This window comes from Equus przewalskii, chromosome 19 (assembly GCF_037783145.1).
Source record: "Equus przewalskii isolate Varuska chromosome 19, EquPr2, whole genome shotgun sequence".
In the NCBI taxonomy this organism is placed as follows: domain Eukaryota; kingdom Metazoa; phylum Chordata; class Mammalia; order Perissodactyla; family Equidae; genus Equus; species Equus przewalskii.
The window spans coordinates 22,707,954-22,730,948 of NC_091849.1; the positions used below are offsets into that span (position 1 = coordinate 22,707,954).

Sequence of the window (22,995 nt, forward strand, 5' to 3'; positions counted from 1 at the left end):
AGACCCCGGGGCTTGAAGTTAAATGCCTCTTTCCCTTTGTTTAAATACCACTTTCTCAGATCTATAGGTTCAGAATACCGCAGCTGAGGATGGTCACTCCAGTCCCTTCTCTAGTACATAAAGGATAAAGGAAAAGTACATCGGTGCATGTTTGTTCCCAAATTCTAGTTGTGGTACAGTGCAGACAGCATATCTGGGATAAGGAGGACTTCCACAAGGGGCTGCCTTTGTGCGTGTGTTTCCGCCACCTCCTGCCGCCTCTGCTGCTTGAAACTTTAGGAACCATCTTTCAGAATTGCCTTCAAAGCCTGCTACAGGTTTTTAAACATTTTCATTGGGGGCAAAGCTACATACTTTGAGGTTGGATTTGGTTTTCGGAAACTGCCAAAAGTTATTCTGAACCAAGGCTGGTAAACGAGATGTGGGTGACCAAACTGGCTGATGGTGTTTTGGTCAGAGCAGGGTGTGACCAGGAAACAACCAGACCTGTGAAAATAGTTCCTCAGTGACTTAATTGCGAAAACTACAGATGGAATCCAGAAATAATGGCTAGCATTTACCAACCCTTTACCATGTGTCAGCTACTGCGCTCAGCCCTTTGCTTGTATTTTTTATACCCCAGTGTCAATTAAAAGGAAAAGTCTAGTCCTGCCTCCCTCTTATTTATGGAGTTATTAATTTACTAAGTTTGCCTCTAGTTTGGCTGTGACCCAAGTCTCCTCTCCATTTCCTGGTTAAACCATATTCATTCCTAAAATCATGTCTTCCCTTGCTTCCTGCCCTCTCTCTGCGTAATCAGTGGACTCATCTTCCCAGATGCAGCTCTGGCCCCAGGGCCTCTGCGATCCTTCCTGACTCCACCAGCTTAGACTCAGCTGCAGTTGCTGTCTGAGGGCCCTTGGTTCTTCATCATCATATGTTGACCAGGGGGGTCTTAGGGTCCTGTCTTGCTTTTCCACCAAGACCATAAGCACCTGGGGGCAGGGACCATGTCTTCCTTCTCTTGTGCCCTGTAATACTGCTTATAACACACGCTCATCAGTTAACTGCCTTGTCAGAGCGCTTGAGCTGACTGAAGGCAGCCCCACAAGAGGCTTCAGAAATACACACGGTAGCAGCACCCGTCTGTTAGTATCAACTTCATTACTTAATGCTCACATATAGAAAGGAAAAGCAATCTTCAAGATCACAGCTTTTACTCAAGTCTCAGTAAAAGACCGTGATCACCTCAGATTGTGTCCATTTTTTAAATATATATGACCTCTGATTTATCTTTACACTCAGAGTGCTTCAGTGCCCCCAATCTCAGCTGTATGTTGAGAAAGTGAAATAATTTTACTGTTGACCCAAATGAATGATAATTAGGAAGGTGAATTTGCAGTTTTGTACAGAAAGGAATCAAATATAAATTACTTTTAGATGATCTATGCAACTCTCCTCAGTTGGTATAAATAATGGTTGAAATCTATAATTTATTTTATTTTTTTGGTAAAGCGGATTGGCCCTGAGCTAACATCTATTGCCAATCTTACTCTTTTTGCTTGAGAAGATTGTCACTGAGCTAACAACATCTGTGCCAATCTTCCTCTACTTTGTATGTGGTATGCCACCACAGCATGGCTTGATGAGCAGTGTGTAGGTCGGAACCTGCAAACCCAGGCTGCCAAAGTGGACTGCATGAACTTAACCACTATATCACCAGGCCAGCCCCTGAAATGAATAATTTTTGTATAATACATGGGTTCCTGATAATATCCAATTTTTGGAAAACGAATAAAATTTTAAATGCAAGCCAAGCTTATGATATAAAGCATTTCTGTGACTAGACCTTTTGAGAATCCTCCCATAAACTTAATAATCCATCTTTTTTTGTTGTGGTTAACCCTAAATTTTTGCTGTCAGGCTCGCCTATAAAATGAGTTAAAGCAAGGGCCACTTGATGTCTTCGCCACTAGAGGGCAGTTTCACCAAAGTTCTCATAAGCCGGAGCTGGGTCTGCGCAGCATCGTGTCTTACAGACCTGAGCTGTGTATACTCTAAACCATGAAGGTTTCCCCAGCCCTTCATCCCGCAGTTAATATTTAGTGTTCACACTACTCTTTAGCATTTAATGCTATACTTATTTGCATTTTATTTAACTTCTCATGTATATAAATCTTATTTTTCCTCAAGAGCAGGGACTTTGTCTTCTTGCTCATTATAACTCTCACAGCCTAGCACAGTTCTGTGATACCATATCCTAAAATGAATGAATGGAATCAGTGGCTTAGCAGTACATTTTAAGATAAAACCCTTTAACCTTCTGTATCAAAATTTAAAAGGTGCACACACTTTGATCTAGCAATCTTCCAAGAATTTCACCTACAGGAATATTTGCACAATTATATAAAGATACAGATGCAAGAATGTTCACTATGGCATTGTCTGTAATAAGAAAAAAAGTTGGAAATAACTATGAGTAAATGGCAATGGGAATGTGAACCAAGGAAATAAAATATGGTGCATCCAGACAATAAAATACTATGCAGCCATTAAAAAGAATCAGATGGCTCCATATGTATTTGTCTGGGAAGAAGCATAATATAGTACATGAGAGTGAAATAATGACAAGAGGAAATGTGTCTTTATATGTTTATCTGTCTCGAGTCAGACAAAAGCCCAGTCTGGAAGAAAACACACCGAAATATTAACAATGGTTATCTAATATGGCAAGGGTCAGCAAACTTTCTGTGAAAGAGCCAAAATAATATTTTAGGCTTTCAGAGACATCAGTCTCTGAAGTACCTAATCACTTGCCCTTGTAACAACAGCAGCCAGAAAGAAATGAACAAAGAAGTTTTATGTTCCAATAAAACTTTATTTATGGACACTGAAATTTGAACTTCATATAAAATTCCTGTGTCACACAATAGTCTCCTTTCTCTTTTATTAGCCATTTAAACATGTAATCATTTTTAGTTCATGGGCTGTTCAAAATCAGGCAGCACTCCACAGCTGTAATTTGCCAACCCCTGCTGTAGAGGATGAAGTTGGAGGGGGAGAGAGGGGAACTTTTCACCAAAAAAGTGATGGGATTGTGTGTGAATGTTACTATGTTTTTGGTGTTCCTGTATTTTCCAAATAAAAAGAAAATCTAATATAAACAAAATGAGACCATCGCCAAATCCCCAGCCTTAGGACAAATAGAAATATCAAAGGAGGACCGTCTCCCTACTCACCTTTTCCTTTGATCTCACGGTGATCACAGAGCTCCCAAACCTTGAGCCTGCCTGTAAGACACGTTCATTGTCTGTTAATGGCTCTTTGAGACATACCATAATATTTTATCAGTTTAAAATAAGGGGAAAAGGCAATTTTTGTAGTTTTTCTTCCTTCATTCCTTCAGGAGGCACTTACTTCAGGAGAAATCAATACGTATTGGGCCTGAAAGAAAGAAAATGGTGAGAAGGGGAGACTGTTAATATTATTTCCATTCATGTGAGTTTTTTTAACCAATTTTAATTACGCCCTTACATTCACATTTCTACATTTCTAGAAAAGTGCATGCCTTTTGACTCCAGAAATTTCACTTATAGGAATTTAGCTCAGAAACACAGATGTATAAAAATGTTGACATGTAAATATCATTTATAACTGAAAATTGGAAATGGACAAAGTGACTAATAATAGTCAATTAAGTAATGGTTCAGTAAACTATGGTTTATCTACAGATAAAACACTAGGCCACCAGTAAATATATTGTATAAGAATATAGGAAAGCATAGAAAGATGTTATTGGTAGGTAAAACAAAATCAGGTTACAAAATTGTGCACAAAATCATGTGCAATATGATCACAATTGTTAAAAATATATACACACACATAGTTTAATGGTTAAGAGTACGCTTTAGAATCAGCTTTTGGTTCAAGTCCCTGTTCTGCCATTTCCTTTCGCAGCGTGACCTAGAACAGCTTCCTCTGATCTTCAATTTCTTGATCAATAAACAGGCATAATACCAACTTAACAGCTTTGATGTGGAGATTATATTTATATATATATAAAGTGCTTAGCATAGTACTAGGCACAGAGTAAATGCACAATAAATGGTAGCAATTAATTTCTTAGAGAAAAACCTAGAAGGATGCACATCAAAAGGTTAACAGGCACTCTGCGGAGTGGAATTCTAGGTAGATGATTTTTTATTTTCTTCTTTGTACTGTTTTGTATTTTCTAAAATTTTTACAATAAACTTTCATTAATTTTGCAATTTAAAAATAATATTTTAATTTAAAAATAAAAACAGCCAAGTGTTCTAGGCCCAGGAAACTTAAGGAAACCCACCTGAGAAAAGGAGTAAAGCAAAGTAATAAAACAGGAAACGAGAGTAGGAGTTTTAGTGACACTCCAATGGCCATGGCCTGTTTCCTTCTGCTAGGGTTCCTAACCGAGCAGTGGCAGGCTGTGAGCAAGGACCAGTGTGACAGCAAGTCCACCTGGACTTCAGCTATGGGGACAAACGTGGCAGAACTGCAAGAATGCAGGCAGCTTGGGCCTGCAAAACACAGGTGGGTGACTGTGTCCTGACCCCAGGACTCTGAGTTCAGGTAAAAACTGTCAGAGTTCTACCGGGGACACGATTTAAAAAGGAATCAGCAAGCAGCTGACCTTTCCCAATATGGTATAGAATTTTGTATGAGAACATTTTACCTTTTCTTCTGGACATGGAGCTATCCATGACTTGCATTTGCCGGTCATGTCGCCAAAGGTGGTCTGTTTGCCATTGTATACATAAATGCGGCCATCTTCTCCCCCAATGAGTCCAGAGGTTAAATCTGCTATCCTCAGTGGGGCCGCCATGATGATTTCATCTGTGAACAATTAAAACTAGCAGAAGCGAGTGTCTAACTCTTCAATGTCATCCTTTCCATTGTTCCACTACTGGATCCAAACCCACCCTCCCACAAACATTATTAGTGCATCCTTTACCCTGATTTCATCCTGACACAGTCACCGCCGTCTCTTTCCTGTTTCATCACGCATCAATAACAATTGATGTGGATGACTCTCACGTTACCACCTGCAGGAAGTTCAACTCACTCTTGTACATCCAGCTCTGGTCTTAGCTGACTCCAAATATATCTAAATGCCCTTGGGCCACTGGGCTGTCAATTATGAGGGCAGAGCCTAGATGACCCAATTAGGGGACTAGTTAGTTTATTAGTCAAAGGGACTCATTCTTCTTGGCCAAAGGCACTTTTCCTTACCTACCTAAGCCATCATTATCCAGGTCACTCAAGTGCAGAACTCCACCAAATCGAGAGAAGCGGCGGTCTCCACTGAAGGTGCTGAGCAGAGAAGGCTGTGAGTCAAGTGTCAGCTCATACATCCGAGTGGTTCCCCCTTGGTGCAAGGTCATGGTCAGGAATGCCATTTTAGACACATCATCTGAAATAAACTGTGGTATAGTACCTGCTGCCATCGCAAGAGTGAAGATAGGATGTCAGGAACTGAACAGAGTCCTGTTCTTGCTTCTTGTTTCTACACCACCAGTGATGCAGACCACTCAGAACCCCACAGGACAGACGGTTTTAGTGCTGGTCAATTCTGGTCATTAAGAAGGTACAGCCAACTTGGGCACCAAGACCCAAATGCTGGGTAAGCTCAGTGATAGCCCATCAGACAGGTGTTCCTTCTTCTGGTCTTACTCCCTCCAATACATTCTCCACAACTATCTTGTTTTTTTTTTTTACATGCAAACTGCATCCATCACTCTCCTGACTTACAACCCTTTGGAGAACGTCCAGATTCTTTGCAAGGCCTTATATAGGCTCACAAGACCTTACAGAATTCTGACTCCTGCTTGTGGCTCTAGCATTGTTTGGGGCCACTTCTCCCTCTTCACTTGTACTTCACCCATAACGAATTTAAGCCGCAGTCCATTACATTTCTTACATTCGGGCCTTTGAACACGATGTGTTATCTGCCTGGAATGGACACCCCTTCCCCCAACCCACTCACTCTTCTGTTCACACCCCTCTGGCTGCTAACTCCTGCTCCTCCAGAAGCTGGCTCAGGTGTGCCCTCCGCTGGAAGGCCTTTCCTTACCTCGTTGGTCTAGAGTAGGTGCCGCTCACACTGCCCACTGCCTGCCTAGGACCCATTGCAGGGTAGCATCGTTTTCTGTTCACTCGTGTGTCTCCTGCATCAGGCTGTCAATTCCATAAGTGATGGGACCGTGGCTCAGTAGCACAGTGTGCTTAGTAGTGCATTGCTTGGTTTAAGTACAAGTACTACATAAGTGTTTTTTGAATCAGCAAATTTTGAACAATTAAACAACAAAGCTAGATCTTTGCCCATAGACTTAATCCTTTGGAACACAGCCTTGATATCAGAAATGGGTACCTTTTCCAAAAAATGTAATGGCATCCTTGGGTTGGGGTTGATGGTCCTCTGAGAGGCTTACTGTGAACCAGGAAGTGTGGATACAATCTCGCATCAGTGTCTGCCTATATCGTGTGTAAAACTAAGGTTACTGATTTGACTCTTTTCTTGGACGACCTTCCCCCCGTGCCCTTGGTTACAGCTGATCATCAAGTAGAAGCAACTGAGAGCTCAAAGCAGAGCCAGCAATAGTAATCAGAAATAAAAGCTAGGAAACAAGAAACAGTACTTTAAAAAGCTTGGGATTCTGAGGCTCAGTAACATAAGGATAAAGAACATCATCTAACACGACAGCCCCCAAGAGAACAATGTTTTAATAAAGCATAGTCATTAATATTCAGGGTCAAAGCCCCAAATATCAAGAGAAATTGAAATGAGAGAAAATCCTTATTCCCTTTTTCTCATGCTTCCTTGAGGGAACTTGACCTCCCTGGAGTGACCAGGAATATAGTAAAACTAGGAGCTCTCAATCCACTCCCTGTCCCCATCTTGCCCCAGGGAGGAGTGGGACGGGGGCTTCTCCCTCTGGCTCTGCCTGCCTGCAGGATGGGCTCATCGGTGCTGGTTCTGCTTCATGTGGGAGCGCACATGGGCTCCGCCAGGTCTGCTTTCCAGATGCAGGCCTGAGTCCACATCTCTCTGCCACTGCTACCGGGCCTTGACACGTGTACATGTGCCATGCAGACGCAAACTCTCCCTCAGGAAGTCACCCCGAGGTCGCGTTGGGCAAGCACTGGGAAGCCAAATGCAGCTGCCCGTCTAGACCGTGTTCTCCTGTCCAGTTTGTAAAAGACGCATATTTTGCTATCTGAATGATTCGTAAGTCTGCTTCTCAAATGGCTTCAAATGCACAAAGATGGGGAAAAGTGATTAATTATCACTCCCAAACCTCTAATATTCATCACTGTCTATTAAAGTAGGATACATAATTTAGAATAATTTCATCAAAATTTTGCTTTAAATTCTCAGTTTAAAAAGAAAGGATTAAAAGGAAATGAGTTATCAAGACATGAAGATATGAAGGAAACATAAATGCATATTACTAAGCGAAAGAAGCCAATCTGAAAAGGCCACATTCTGTATGGTTCCAACTAGATGACATTCTGGAAGAGGCAACACTACGGAGACAGTGAAAAGATCAGTGGTCACCGGGGGTTGTCGGGGAGGAAGGGATGAACAGGCAAAGCAGAGAGGATATTTAGGGCAGTGAAACTATTCTGTATGATACTCTATTGATGGATACATGTCATTGTCCATTTGTCCAAACCAACAGAATGTGGAGCACAAAAAGTGAATCCTAATGAAAACTACAGACTTTGGGTTATAGTGATGTGTCAACGTAGGTTCATTGATTGTTACAAATGCACCACTCTGGTGCAGAAGGTCTGTAGTGGGGGAGGCAGGACGTGTGTCAGGGCAAGGGGGTACGTGGGAAATCTCTATACTTTCCACGCAAGTTTGCTTTTAACCTGAAACAGCTCTAAAAAAAAGTCTCAAAAAAAAAAGGGAGGGTGCTTAAATTTCAGATGCTTAAATTTCAGCCATTCAAAACACCTCATTTCCCTGATGATGCAGATTAAACAATGGATTATCATACCCTTTGTAGACAATTAAGAAAAAAACCCCAAGTTAATGCTTTAGCATTTCTTTATCTGTTATTTGAGTAATAAAAGTAATTCAGCAGACCCTTGGTTTTTAAAAAGGCTATATCCTGAGGCCTTTACAAATTCCCAAATCCTAGAATGCACTATAACACAGAATTCCTTCCATAATGCTTATACTTTCCAGCTAAAGACCATTCTTTTAAGACCTCAACTTTGTCTTCATTTCCATCATCAGCACTAGCCTTTGCGGTTTTCTTTGGGGATTTTTTTGAACATACACATAAGAGTTTTAATTACTTCTCAAGAGTACCTGTACTTAGAGTGGCAGCAGGAACCAACAGAGCTCTTGTAAAACACAGGTGCCTCACTAGCCGGACTCCCTCCCGAGCCAAGGGAGGGAGGACACTGCCTTGCAGTGCGGTTCACACTTGCAACTCAGAAAAACTATAAACTCTAAGCTACTTAACTTTCAGGATTACTGTGTAATAGTCAAACTTAGGAATGCCAAGATTTTTCTTTTTTTTGAGGAAGATTAGCCCTGACCTAACATCTGCTGCCGATCCTCTTTTTTCTGAGGAAGACTGGCCCTGAGCTAACATCCGTGCCCATCTTTCTCTACTTTATATGTGGGACGCCTACCACAGCATGGCTTGACAAGTGGTGCCATGTCCGCACCCAGGATCTGAACTGGCAAACCCCAGGCGACCGAAGCGGAATGTGTGCACTTAACTGGCACCACTGGGCCAGCCCCAGAAATTTTTTAAATGTGATTATACAAGGTGTGGAAAATAACAAAAAAAGGAGTATTTTTTCCTGGAGAGAGAGTGATATATATATATATACATATATATACATACATACATATGTATACACACACATACTTTAAGCAAAATGGAGATTTTTGCAGATTATGAAATTGTATATTCTTCTTACATTTAGGCCATTTCTGACTTTTTGCTCATATAATACTGTGATAAATATCCTTCCCCACAGTTCTGAATATTCTATGAGAAGAGACTCCGAGAAGTGGTCCATAGAGCATCCAAGGGAATGAGTATTTTTAGGGCCCTTGCCATTTGCCAAACCTCTTTCTAGAAAAGGTTTATCAGTTTATGTTTCACAGCGATGCATGAGTGCCCACCTCACTTCACCCTTGCCATCACCGAGTACTAACTTTTTCATCCTGAAGTACTTTGCAGTTATTAGCACCCTAAAATCCCCACTAAACACTTAAACCATTGTGTATGTTGGCCATAGTCTGACCCAAAGTTTCTGAGCCAGAGACGGGGGACAGGGAGAGAGGGACGGACTGACATACTCAAACCCCAGACTGCCACCCTCAGGGGCTCCCTGAAAGTCGATCAGATTTCTCAGCTGTTGGCTAATCTGTAGCATAGAACTGTAATTCCCACATTGCACATGACGGCGCTCCAGTGAACTCACGAGGATGCTGCAGATAATTTGAATCTCAAAGGTAACACAATGACATCTGTCTGACGTCGCATGGACCACTGCTGGAGCCAGTTCACAGTGTCAACTTTGCGTCCCCACATTCCTTTCAATGATGTCATATCTTTGCAAAACTGGGGTTGGGGAGTTGTTGCGGTAAAGTGCAGGCACCACGAGAAAATCATTGCGTATTGGAAATGAGGGTCACGGTGTCTAATCTGATTTGAGAAGTTTGAGAAGTTGTACAGTGCCCAGAGGAGCTAGGATGTTAGGACATCAATACAGCATGTGCGACCAGTTCAGTTGCACAGGGCCCCGTGCTTGGCTTAATGCCCTCCTGTCACTGACTTGAGATGCAGAATAATTTTTTAACAAAATGCTCTGCATTTTGTTTTGTACTGGGCCCCACAAACTATGTGGGTTAACTACAAGCAAAATACACATAAAAATGGGAAAATTTGAACAAGATTAGTGAATTGTATCAATGTCAATAACCTGGTTGTGACACTGTTATGGTTTGCAAGATAATATCGCTGGGGAAAATTGGATAAAATGTTACATGGACTCTCTGTATTATTTCTTACAACTGTATGTGAATTTATAACTATCTCAAAAAGGTCATTTTATATATAGGTTATTATATATAAATTAACATTTTTATTTTATATTTTATATAATATTTTATAATACAGAGAAAATTCCTGACACAGTAAGGGCACCAAAACCAAGAAAGTTTGGGAAGCTCCAATTCACAGCACTCCAGTAGAAAGAATGGTGAGGCAAATAAAATCAGTAATATGTGTGGAAAGAGTTTAGAAAGCAGTACCTAGACTCTGTGAAAGCAAAAAGAAAACCTATTCTAAAGCGAAGTCAGCAAGTTCTTGATGTTATAACGCTGTGATTTCATACAATGAAAAATTTAGCCATTCCTCTGCCCAACCCACTTCTGCTTATTATGCAAAAATATTGTATGAAACAAAAATATTTCTGAAAAGTAACTTAACAATATGTAATAAGAGCCTTAAAAAAGATTAGACCCTCTTGGTCCAGAATTCCACCTGCAGGAATCTAAAAAAACTAATCAGGAAGGCAGTCAAAGATTTCTGTGCGTGGATGTTTAATGATAGCTTATTCACAATAGTGAAAAATTGGAAACAACCTAAATTTCCAGCAATAGGATGATGTTAGTAAATGTTAGCATAGGCATATGGAAAAAATGTGATACCAGTATCAAAAATCAGTTTTAGAAGAATATTTAATAACGTGAGAACATACTCAAGGCATAAAATAAAAAATCAGGTGTGAAAATTATATAGTCTGAGCTTAAGTTTTTAAATATCTGGGTAAGGGTGACTTTTTTTCCTTCTATATCCTTCCTTGTATTTTCACAAATTTCTACGATAAACATGATTCACTTTTATTATCTTGGAGGGAGTAGACTTTTGTTTGTTTGGGGTTTTTTTTTTTAACTCTTTTCCATAATCAAAATAATGGTTTAACATATGCCCTCAGAGTGGACCTAGGCCTGGTGAACTGATTTATAAACTTTGCTGAACTCTAGAGTCTCTAGCCCCAAGCTCAGTGGGATAGGAGCTTTAAAAACACACCAAGTTACTCCCACATGTGATTTGAGGTGGTTATTATAATCTGTATTTTGCAGATGATGATACTAATGTCCAGGGATGTAAGTAACTCCCCAACATCAATGAGAAAAGGAAATATACAAAGTCAGGTCTGTCTGGCTCCAGATCTCATAACTTTCCCCCCATATGACATGGTCAAGGAGCCACATGACTTAGAAGAAGGAGAGTTTCATGATGCATGACCTACCATGAGTTGGGGCTCCAACCAGCAGCACTTGTGTCCGGGTCCCATTCACCATTATGTGGCCACTTGACAGGGAAGTACCCAGTTTCCCCATTGCCTGTGAAATACAATAAATCAATATAGAACAGCTAAGAAAATTTTGTGGTGCCACTCTCCTGGGAAGGGAAGGGACTGCCATACCTTGTCTCCAGAAATGGTAAACCAGCTTTGGCAATTTGGCGGGAAATAGCCATACACCCTTCCGAGGCTCTGTTTCTCATCACGAGTGCGGAACAAATGGCCCAGACTGGAATGAAGCACACTGGGTTCAGCTGCTGGGGCACAGGATTAAGAGCTGGCCAGGTATTCAGGTCCAAGGAAAGACAACACACCTCATCCCAACCCGTGTCCCCCTCCCTGTATGCTCTTGGTCCTTGTGATCCTAGGCATAGGAGTGGGTGAGATTTCAGAGTCAATCCCAACATCAAGGTTCTCCAGATACAAGACCCACCATTCTGCCTCCCAATTGACAGCAAATACAGGGATGCCTACTGTTATGGACTGAACTCTGTCCTCCCAAATTCATACGTTGAAGTTCCAACTCCCAGTAGCTCAAAATGTGACTGTATTGGAGATAAGGTCTTTAAAGAGGTGATTATGTTAAAATGAGGTCATTAGGCTGGGCCCTAATTCCATTTGACTTGTGTCCTTAGAAGAAGAGAGAAAGATAGCTGGGAGGGACACAGAGAAAAGGCTAGTGAAGACTCAGGGAGAAGGCGGCCATCCACAAGCCAATAAGACTTCAGGAGAAACAAACACTACTGACAGCTTGATGTCAAATTTCTAGCCTCCAGAACAGTGAGAAAATAAATTCCTGATGTGTAAGCCACCCAGTCTGGTGACCTTCGTTACAGCAGCCCTGGCACACTAATACACCTATCTTTCTCATTTTCATACTTCTAAGGAGAACTTGCAACTTGTCCCAGAGCCTAAGCTTTTCCTTGAAGGGTTTAAGGATTTCTTAGCCCCTTTCTCTGAACCCCACACTTAAAGGGTTCCCACAGCAGTAGGCACCTGCCCCTTGTGCTCATTGCTCCCTGGGCCCCAACATCAGCACTCACCTGCTAGCATTCTTCCAGGTCGGGCTCCCAACCAACAGCAAAGTTTTGTTGTTCACAAGGACACCGTGAAGGGAGTACCCTAGCCAGGCAAAGTCGTCCTCACCTCTCACCATCCAATTGGCTGCCTCCACATTCAGCTGTTCTACACAAGACAACCGGTGCCTTTTACAATAGGAAGACTACTGGAGTGGAAAGAGTGGGCCCTTTATGGAGGCTAACGAGAAACGGGTTCATTCTGCTGAGTTTTTGCCAGAACTCTTCGATGCCCCAATGCTGTTCCAAGGGCCCCAACGTCAGAAATGGATCTGACACTTCACATGAGAAGTACATTTCTAGAGCTCACTTCTGTGGAGTGGAGGATGCTATTTAAAAAGAGGCCTTGTTGGACACGTTAGAGCATCCCTGGGATGTTTTAGTGTTTCTACTCCTACCCAGGGAGACTATGAGAATGACCTACGAGCCCCCTTTAGATCTGGATCTAGAGGCTGGATCCCCTTTTGTGTATTCAGTGATGTCCTAGCACTTACCAGAACATCTGTAAGAGTGAGAGACTGTTAGAAAACGTAGATGAAATGATAGGGAATGAACCCATATGTGAGAAGTCACCACAGCTGTCTAGAGCAGCAAAGGTCTCCGCCCCTCTCCCCAGCAAGCTCTACCTTTGTTGCTCTGGCTGGGGCCAGAATAAAATGCAGCCACGATTCCCTTCTGTCTCCCGCCACCTGGTGCAAAAGGGGAGCCAATCACCAGATCGGGCTCGCTGTCTCCATTCACATCTGCAGCCAGGAGTGTCCAGCCCAAGTTGCAGTAGACGTCCTTAAGAGGAAACCAGGTTTTACTCAGCCCTGGAGGCAATTAGGATGCAGGGAGTTCTAGTTTTTCTGCACCTGGCCGAGGTAGTAAACATACCTGGCAAGAGATGGTGATGTTGGGGGAAGACGACATTCTTCCTTGTTTGGAACCGAAGTAAATGTACACTGCACCCTAGGCAAGGACAAACCGCAGGGTGGTCATAAGGCTCGGGTGATGACCCGAGAACCTTAAACAGCCAGACAAAGACAACCGAGGATGAAATAAACCACCACCAGAGCCCCCTGTGGTCAGGAGCTTGGTGACTGAGAGAAACCTCTCCTGTGCATTGCTGCTGGGTGGAAACATTTTTTTTTTTTAAATCTGTCCCTTCCATCAGACTATTAGAGCCCCTAAAGCAGAAACTGTTATTTTTATCTTTGCCTCCCCAGCGTCTTGCTCAGGACTTGCCATCCCTAATTGTTCAGCATATTTGCAGAATGAATTATTTAACTCCTCCCCTCTTGAAGGCCCAGCTGGGTTTCTGGCCCAGCCCGTTACTCCTCTGAACGCTAACAGACCGTGTAGGTACATTCGTTAGCCTGGGACACATGCTGTGCTATTATTCTGTGTTATGAACCAGTTCCTATCTTGTAACTTGCCTATCTCCATCCTCATTCATTCTGTAAGCAGTTATTTTCCATCATGAGCCAAGGACTCGGTACACAATGATAAATAAGACCAATCTCTGTCTTCCCAAAAACCTGGTAAATGGGCGATTATGTCATCCCAGTGTGGAAGGGGCTGTTATCAGGTGCAAGCACAGGGTGCTATGTGGGGACATGTCACTCCTAAAGAACAAAAGGGGAGAAAGGGCTTTCCAGGCAGAGCGAGCTGGATGAACAAATGTGCTAAAGTGAGAGAGTCTGATGGGTCAAGGAGATGACAGATCCTTTGCATGTCCAGAAATAGTGAGTGAGGAGGGAGGGGCAAGAGGTGAGCCTGAGGTGGGTGGAGGGTAATGAAGGGCCTTTGACCTCACTGTCACACATGGTGTGCAGAAGCTCGTGCCCTGCTATGGTATGGAGCACACGTGGGAAGAGAGCCCTGTGGGCCAGGCCCCAGGATCTGGGGACCAGGGTGGGTTCTGTGCATGAGGGAGAGATCCAGGGAAGTCGCCTCTCTGCTGTGATGCCAGGAAGCTATGGATTGGCTGGAACTCCCCTCTCCCCTCACTATTATTCAGCATCATGTAGGGAGGAGGTGGGAGGGGGGAAGAGTAAAGTACCTGGTGGAACTGGGAAACGTAAGGCCAAACTGAAGCCAGGGAGCCAGGATCTAGGTGCTGCCAGGTAACCTGAGGTCATGTCAAGAACCTGAATGGGGGGCCTGAGATCATCTCCCCACAAACGCCCTGCCTGGCACATCTGGCTCTCTGCTAGCACTGGCCTCCCCTCCCATGGCTCCTCGCCCCCCAGTCTGTTCCCTCTCCACCCACAGCAGCAGCCTTACTTTGTACGTGAGCTTCTCGGAGCCCACCGAGGGGGCTCCCACGGCCAGGTCAGGCATGCCGTCCTGGTTAAAGTCCAACACGGCCAAGGCTGAGCCAAAACGACCTGAGGGCTGAAGAGGCACAAGTGACTTCCCCTGGGCTAAGGCACAACCTGCAGAAGAACACTCCTGACTCCCTGGGAGGAGAGAGGCCTGGGGACCCCACCTGGCACCAGAGGGCTGAGGAACAAAATTGCAGCAACCTGTAACACATCCTCTTCACGCCAGTTGAGTAGCCCCGCCCTAAGGATATCTTTGGCATGTCTGTCTGCCTTGAGGGGAAGACGAGGTGCCAGAGAGAAGAAGGTCAGTTCTTATAAATTGTAGGTTTTTAGAAAATGGTCTAGTGTTCAGTATGCCCCACATTAAGAACCAAACTCCTCTTGGAAAGTATCCGAAATAATAATCGCATAACACCAGCAACAGCTGCTAACATTCGCTGAGTACTCAGGATGTTCCAGAGTCGCACTGTCTGTGCAGTAGCCAGTAGCTAAATGTGGCTATTATGTTTAAATTTAAACTAATTAACCTTAAACAAATTAAAACTCAGCTGTTCAACTGCACTAGCCACATTTCAGATGCTCAAAAGCCAACGCCCTTAGTGGCTCCCGCATTGGACAGCACAGGTATAGAATATTCCTATCATCATAGAAAGTTCTACTGGATGACACTGCTATAGACACTGTTCTAAGCACTTGACATGGATTAACGTAGGTATTTTTATTATCCTTTCATGGTTTACAGATGGAAAACTCAGGCCATTCGGGGACAATTTTCTACCAAGGTGGATTTTCTAGATCTTTCTTCTACTGTCTAGAATCAGCCTAGACTTAAAAGTGACTTATTAAGTTCTTCTATTCTTTCACAACTTACATAATGATCAATAGTCTTGCACAAGGTGTTTGCCACATAACACACATGCCCCAGAACCCACATTTATTATTTATTGACTAATCACTCTACACCCATATGCAATGGCGTCTATGAACACTGCCCATTTCTACAAGGCAGGAACTTGATAAACAAGAAAGGATTGCTCCAGGACACAAAGGGGCAGGGTGGGGGCCAATAAGTAGGGACCCCTGCCAACTGAGGACGGGTTCATTTCATCACCATCAGCTGCACCATCAAGCCCTCCTGGGTGTTAGCCAGTCACTCCCAGAGAAACACAGAATTTGAAAGCAGACAAATGCTTGCGATATCTCTTAATCCTCCACTTTATAGACAAGGACACAGAAAGGGTGATTGCAGACCAGAGCTAGAGTGCAGGATTTCCATCCCTAGTCATGCCTTAATCTGATCATCTTCCAAATTATCAAAGATCATAAGGAGAAGAAAGCATGGAGCCACTGCCTTCCTCACCTTGAGAGAGTTATCTTCCACAGGAAGCAGCTGCCTCTTATTCCCTGTCTACAGGAGCCCAAAGGATTATTATACCTTATACAACAATCTGACAGGGGAGTGGCTTTGGGAATAAGCAGCAACAGAAATGGGTGGATTTATTCTGGAACTTTCTCATGTGGCATCAGCAGGTTCCAGGAAATGCTGTCCTTCTGTGGTTGTGTGACCTCCCACAGTGGCCAGTCCACTTATTAATACCTCTTGGACTTATGGCTCCTTTCATTGGAGCCTAAACTAGACCATAAACCACTGACCTTTTCCTTTCTTAAAGTCTGTCCGTGCAGGCCGTCTTATTCTGTCTTCACAGCATTAAGGCAGAGGGGCTTGCCTGGGACAAGAACCGTGATCTGACCCAAAATCCAAGGTTCCTTCCCCCCGTGCTTGATAGGCAGAGCATGCAGTGCCACCAAAGCGCCCACACTCATCTGTCACTAGTAGCAGTCCCTGCCTGCCTTCCTTATTGTTCTCGTAAGGACTAAGGCCAACGACGTCCTGGAGGAAAACCTTCCAGTAGTGCTCCCAAGAGGAATGAACACTCAGATTCCATGAGGAACATTTGTACAGTCGTGGCGAGGTTTTTCTGGTGATGAATAACCACTTAGAACAAAGGAATGAAATCTGAACAAAGTCTGGAGTTTCGTTAACAGCAATGTATTAATGTTGGTTTCTTAATTTTGAAAAGTATGTCATAATTACGTCAGATGTTAACATGGGGAACAGCAGGTAAAAGGCATATGGGAACACTCTGAACTGTCTTTATAACTTTTCTGTGAATCTAAAATTCTTACACAATAAAACATTTTTATTAAAAAAACAAAATAAAGTGAGATTTTGTATTTAAGAACTCACATCCTGATTGGCTAAACAAAGCAGTTCTAAATCGTATGTGTGTTTTCGGAAGGTGTTAGACTAAACACTCAAAGTTAATGATAGAATGAGATATAAAGTGAACATGGGTTTTTTTTAAAAAAGATTGGCACCTGAGCTAACATCAGTTACCAATCTTCCTTTTTTTTTCCTTCTCCTCCTCCCAAAGCCCCCCAGTACATAGTTGTATATTCTAGTTGTAGCTCCCTCTGGCTCTGCTATGTGGGACGCCACCCCAGCATGGCCTGATGAGCGATGCCATGTCTGCGCCCAGGATCCGAACCAGTGAAACCCTGGGCAGCTGAAGCAGAGCGTGCAAACTTACCCACTGGGTCATGGGGCCGGCCCCTGAACATGCTTTTAAAAATGAAAAGTGCTGCACAGATGTAGGCCACCAGCTGTTACTGTCATTCTTATTATTGGTTATTCATCCTGGAGAATTTGCCATGAAATGCAGGCAGTGGTTTATTGACCCTGGAAGGGAAAATATCGTCTGGGTGCCTCACCTCGAAGCCCTCCAGGATCCCATGGGCCTCCTGGTCCAGGTCCAGGTCGATGGGGGGCAGGCCCAGGTCGTTGCCATAGAGGAGGTACACTCGCCCGATCTGGATGTGGCCGGGGCGGCTGTAGCCTGGGGCACCCACCACCAGGTCCCCATACCCATCCTGGTTGAGGTCAGCTGAGGTCATTGCCCTGTAGGAAGAGGAGGGAACCCACTGCAGTACCTACTGAGAGCCATGGGTAAAACTGTCTCCTGTTTCTTCCCTTTCTAGAATCCAGCACTTTAATTTCCTCTCATTAAATTTTTCCATCCTGCATGACCATTGTGAATATTCACTTCTGAGGTTATTTTGTGTGATTCACAGTCTTGCTCTTCAAGAAAAAACAACAACAGGGGCTGGCCCCGTGGCCGAGTGGTTAAGTTCGCGCGCTCCGCTGCAGGCAGCCCAGTGTTTCGTTGGTTCGAATCCTGGGCGCGGACATGGCACTGCTCATCAGACCACGCTGAGGCAGCATCCCACATGCCACAACTGGAAGAACCCACAACGAAGAATACACAACTATGTACCGGGGGGCTTTGGGGAGAAAAAGGAAAAAATAAAATCTTTTAAAAAAAAAAAAACAACAACAACAAACTGGAAAAATCGAGTCTTCTGGGCATTTCTGGACCATATTAACCTGAGCAGATGAAGAGCATCCTCACAAAGCATCGTGTCCCATATGCAAACCCAGAGCAGCCAGAGCACAATCCTGGGCTCAGCCTGAGAACTGAAATTCACCTCCAGCCAATGGCACAGGCTGCTTTCTGATTGGCTCAGCTCATTTCAATCTGTTACCTGATCAAAGACAGGCTTGTGTTAAGTATACCATTTTATTTCTACCCCAGCTACATAGGGTGCCTTGCTCTGGGAAAAAAATTAAATGTCCAACATGTTTACTGGACGTTTCTAAAGGAGATTCCATGTCCTACCAGTTACAGAGATGGACAAACCAAGTCAAAGGTTCGAATGTCTCTGTTGGGGCTGGGAAGACCAAAAGTCACTGTCTGTTTTTATCCTTGTAACGTCATCAGATTCCAAAATATCTGTAACATTATAACTCCAAGAATATTAAAGCTTTACAAATATTCCATAAAATACTTGGTTGTGATTCTTTAATAAAGTGAAAGGTCCTAGTATGTAAACATATTTGGCCCAATTTTAAGGAGATAGTTTCATCTTCATGATAGCTTAACCGCTAAATTAACAATGTTTTTGTTGGTGATGAATTGATTGGAAAAATAAGTTGCTAACAGCTGGCATCTAAAACATTTGTTGAAGAGCTGAATGAAATTAAAACTGATGAAAACATTCATGAATTAGATAAACTTATACCTACCAACCAAGCCTCGCATAGGGAAGTGACAAGAAGTAAGATGCCAGCGGGCTAGAGATGTGCTTCGATGGCTGGTGAGAGCTGCCTGGAAACATTATCTGGATGTTCCTCTCCAGAGCCTGGTACATGAAGGACAGGGGGGAATCCTGAAAGGAAAAAGTCATTACAGACAAATCAAGGCACACAGGGTAATCGACAAAGCTACTGTTTCCTGTCAAAAGCCTTGGACTTTCATGAAGAAAACAAGTTTTTACAAGTGCTAAGAAATAAAACATCAATTCCTATAAACAAGTAAGGTCTGTTCAAACAGGCAATTAGAAGAGTGAAGTCCTTACCCCCAATATGCACTGAGAGAAGGCAGTTATAGCCCAAGCGGTCAGAGCTAGCATGGGAAGAAAGAGTTAGCTGGGACTCAACCCAACTAAATCAGGATGGTCTGTACCAATGTACCAACCTGTAGAACATAACTGCACAAAATAATTTTTATGGACTAAAATTTTGTAGACGGTAAGTCCATTCAATCTAGAACTATACTTCTATTTGTGTATACATATATTTTTTCTTCTTCAAACGAATGAACTAGAACATCAGGATGCCAAAACATCTTCCAAACCACACCCAAATTAAGATGCTGTTGAAAACCTGGAGCCCTTGTTCGAAAGTTAATTTTAAGGCAGTGCCAGCAGAGCGTTAAACCAAGCATGGGGTCCTTCCAAGCGTGATTAAGGGGCCCTTCTGTGTGACTGCACAGGTTGCACACGATGAAGTGGTCCCTGCGTAGGCCCCTGCCCAACTCCCAGAGGCATCATTCACAGTGTTGTCTAAACCCTTCTGACATTAACAGCCTCCCACAGTCCAATGCCTGCTTACCTCCCCCACCTTCTCAGAGTAGCTTGCATCCCTTGTCTGTGTTACAGGCAGACAAGAATACTCAGATTCCCAAACATCACGAAACTTTCCCAACCCACTGCCAGAAACACATGCTCACTGATGAATGCTATCCACTATTCAAGGCCTAACTCAAATGCCACCTCCTCCATGAAGCCTTCTCTGCTATCCTCCAAGATAAAATTTATATGCTTGCTATCTAACTACTCCCCTACTCCACCACGGTATTTGTTGCATTCTACTCACATATGGTTATTTTTATATTTATCACCCCTATTAGACTGAAATTTTCTAAAAGTCAGAGTCTATTTCTCTTTCGTCTTATATCCCCACCAGCAGAGTCTGGCCCTTAAAAGATGACCTCCTGTATGAATTTCGTATGCAGCAGTGAGCCTACAATCCTGCCAACACACTTTGCACTAAGGACAAAGCAGGACTGGCCTGGGGGCCCAGGGCCACCTTGGGCTCCACCAGACTCGCCAAAGGCCACTGAGGTCCAGACTCACATCTCAGGAAGTCTCTGGAACAATCCAGATTTGGAGGCCAGGGATATTTGCTGGCCTGGCACATGCCCAAGTGACTTTCAGTGAACGATTAAATAGCCAGTGACCCTACAAGATATCATCACAAGAAATCTCATATTCCTCTTTCTCCATTAAAAGTAGAAAATTCTCACCGAGATCCAGGAATTCACGGTGAATAACACTCCTCTTTCGGTGTAGTTGATATTTTTTCTAATATCTTTAGTGAGGGATACAGTCAAATTCCTATGAAAATAATTTTTCTGTACTTTTGAGCTGTTGAAAAAAGAGCAGTAAAATAGTTAAGACTGAGAAAACAACACTCCCCGGAAGACTGAGTTGATGGATATAGTGAGGTTAACCACAGGTTAAAAGACCACAACATTTTAACATCTGAAAATTGAAGGAACAGCAACACAAAAAACAAAACTGTAGAAAAATCTCCATGGGAGATTCCACAAAATCTTTTAGTAAATGCATTTCCACAGTTTAAAAGCCTGTCCTTATAAAAAATGATATTTCCTATCATCTCAAAGTTCTGTAGTGTGAAAGGTTTGAATTCCTTCCGGATTACTAAAAAATCAAAGATATTTCAATATTTCACACAAACAGTCAAGAAATAGGTCTCTAGCTGTTTGGGAAACCGATATGCAGATGTACTGACTTATCTTAAGGACGTGCTAGAATTGATGATACAATTAAAATACATTTTTGAATTCATATACTTTAACCAGCCTATAAACCAGATGACTAGAGGAGCCAGGCAGGCCTCAGAAGTGACTGAAGTGGAAGCCAGGCAGCAGCAAGGAATGAAGGGGGCCCTGCCTAAGACACCAGCGAGTGGAGGGCTTCTGACAATCTAGAGATTGCAAGCCCTGTCTAAAGGCATTCAATCCAATTAAGACAAAAACTTAACTAATTCAAATAAAGCAAGCAGTGAGGGCTTAACTGAACACTTTCTGCATATTTTCAATTCTTGTGAAGCTCCAGACTCTCTCACCTTGGGATCTTTCGTTGCACTGCCCTCTTTCTGAGTATCTAACTCTTGTGCACCCAGCTGAAACATCACTTCTTCCTGGAAAGCTCTCCTGTGACTGGGTAGGACACTCTGTGGTACGTCCCCAGGGCACCCCCTACTTTTCCTTCCTAGCTCTTAAGAGTACAATCATCCCTCAGTATCTGTGGGGGATTGGTTCCAGAACCCCCCCATGCCAAAATCCACGATGTTCAAGTCCCTTTATAAAGTGGCGTTGTATTTGCTTATAACCTACGCACATCCTCCCGTATGTTTTAAATCATCTCTAGATAACTTATAACACCTAATACAATGCAAACGCTATGTAAATTGTTGTTATACTGTATTGTTTAGGGAATGACAAGGAAAAAAAGTCTATGTCTGGTCAGTACAGATGCAACCATCATAGGCCTTTGGATCCACAGTTGGTTGAATGCACCGATGCAGAACCTGCGGATACTGAGGGCCAAGTGTGTTTACAAGAAGTTATTCAGAGTCCATCCACTCGCCAGCCCATACGTCCTGAGAGCAGGAGCTGTTTCTGTCTTGTTCACAATGAGGTCTGTAAAACCTAAAGTAGTTCCTGGATGATGAGGAAATACTATTTTATCATCTGTATTATGTTATTGTTATATTTTATTAATAAGTATTTATAATATTAATACAGTTATTAAGTGCATGAATGAATGGTTGGTGGTTGGTACCTGACTCCCGCAGGGAATACCACCTCTTAGAATACAAATCAGGCCCTCCGGCCCTCTTCCTCAGAAATTACCAGAGAGGTCTTCCCCCCACCCTATCTCTTTGATAAATACTCTTTCAGGGTGAAGTTTAGGTAAAGTTTATAAGCAATAACAACAACAATGAAAGTGATGACACTATTAACTACCATTTAATATTTAGTGAGCAATTTCCTAATGTGCTAATTGCCTGACATCCATTCTTGCACATACTAAGCAACTGGTTTAAAATCACATAGCTGTCAATGGCAGAGCTGGAATCTGAACCTCTATCTGTCAGTCTATAAGTCCCATGCTTTCAGTGTCTACTGAGCACCCCTCCGGGTGAGACGTTCTTTTTCTGTGAACAGTTTTGGAATGCACTTACCCCCGGGTGCTGGATCGCCGGCCACCGCACACAATGAACAGAGGGTTCTCAGGGAGGTTGCAGTCACTGGGGAAATAGTCAGATGAGTCAGGCATCTTTCTACCTTCCTCTCAAGGCTGAATTTTACTGAGCACTGATGGTGCACTTCAAGCACCTCCAAAAGTCTAAGTGTAGGGTGTTCATTACTTAGCCAGACAGGACCGGGAAGAGGCCCCAGTCCTTCTCGATGAGGGTGGCTGAGCTGACCACAGGTGGTATTATGGCAAGGAGGACTAGTTGCTGGAAAAAGGAATTCAGAAAAGGAGCTGGGAGGAAACTGAAGGCAAACTGCTCCTATCAAAGTCATTCTTAGTGGCAACTTTAAGCAAAGGAAAAGGTTTTTTCTTGAATTCTCTTTTCTCCACCACCAAGATTCAGGTGGCAGCCTTACAACATTAGCACTACAGTTACAAATATTTTGGGAGTCATGTAGAGTTCTGGCTGGGAATATACCATTATTTCACTATTTTGTTAGGAAAATATACTATGAGTTTCAAGTAACATAAGTTTGCTTTGGAAGAGAACCTATTATGAGTAAATT

General features: G+C 43.1%; 1 protein-coding gene across 5 annotated transcripts in view; it reads right to left on the bottom strand.

The window, feature by feature from the left end:
- The window catches only part of GPLD1 (glycosylphosphatidylinositol specific phospholipase D1), a 50,512-nt gene that overhangs the window by 2,557 nt on the left and 24,960 nt on the right, over positions 1-22,995 (bottom strand). For 3 of the 5 annotated variants that reach the window (XM_008513509.2, XM_008513510.2, XM_070584164.1), the window contains 14 exons: positions 22,416-22,481; positions 20,449-20,569; positions 18,888-19,030; positions 17,516-17,702; positions 14,703-14,813; positions 13,311-13,385; positions 13,061-13,217; positions 12,402-12,543; positions 11,482-11,587; positions 11,305-11,398; positions 5,249-5,425; positions 4,688-4,848; positions 3,397-3,423; positions 3,219-3,269 (listed from right to left, as the gene is read on the bottom strand). In XM_008513509.2, the coding sequence (XP_008511731.1) occupies positions 3,219-3,269; positions 3,397-3,423; positions 4,688-4,848; positions 5,249-5,425; positions 11,305-11,398; positions 11,482-11,587; positions 12,402-12,543; positions 13,061-13,217; positions 13,311-13,385; positions 14,703-14,813; positions 17,516-17,702; positions 18,888-19,030; positions 20,449-20,569; positions 22,416-22,481 (1,618 nt within the window). Of the gene's footprint in view, positions 1-2,836; positions 3,108-3,218; positions 3,270-3,396; positions 3,424-4,687; positions 4,849-5,248; positions 5,426-11,304; positions 11,399-11,481; positions 11,588-12,401; positions 12,544-13,060; positions 13,218-13,310; positions 13,386-14,702; positions 14,814-17,515; positions 17,703-18,887; positions 19,031-20,448; positions 20,570-22,415; positions 22,482-22,995 lie in introns of those variants that run through there. The other 2 variants (XM_008513508.2, XM_070584163.1) reach the window with 1 other exon arrangement.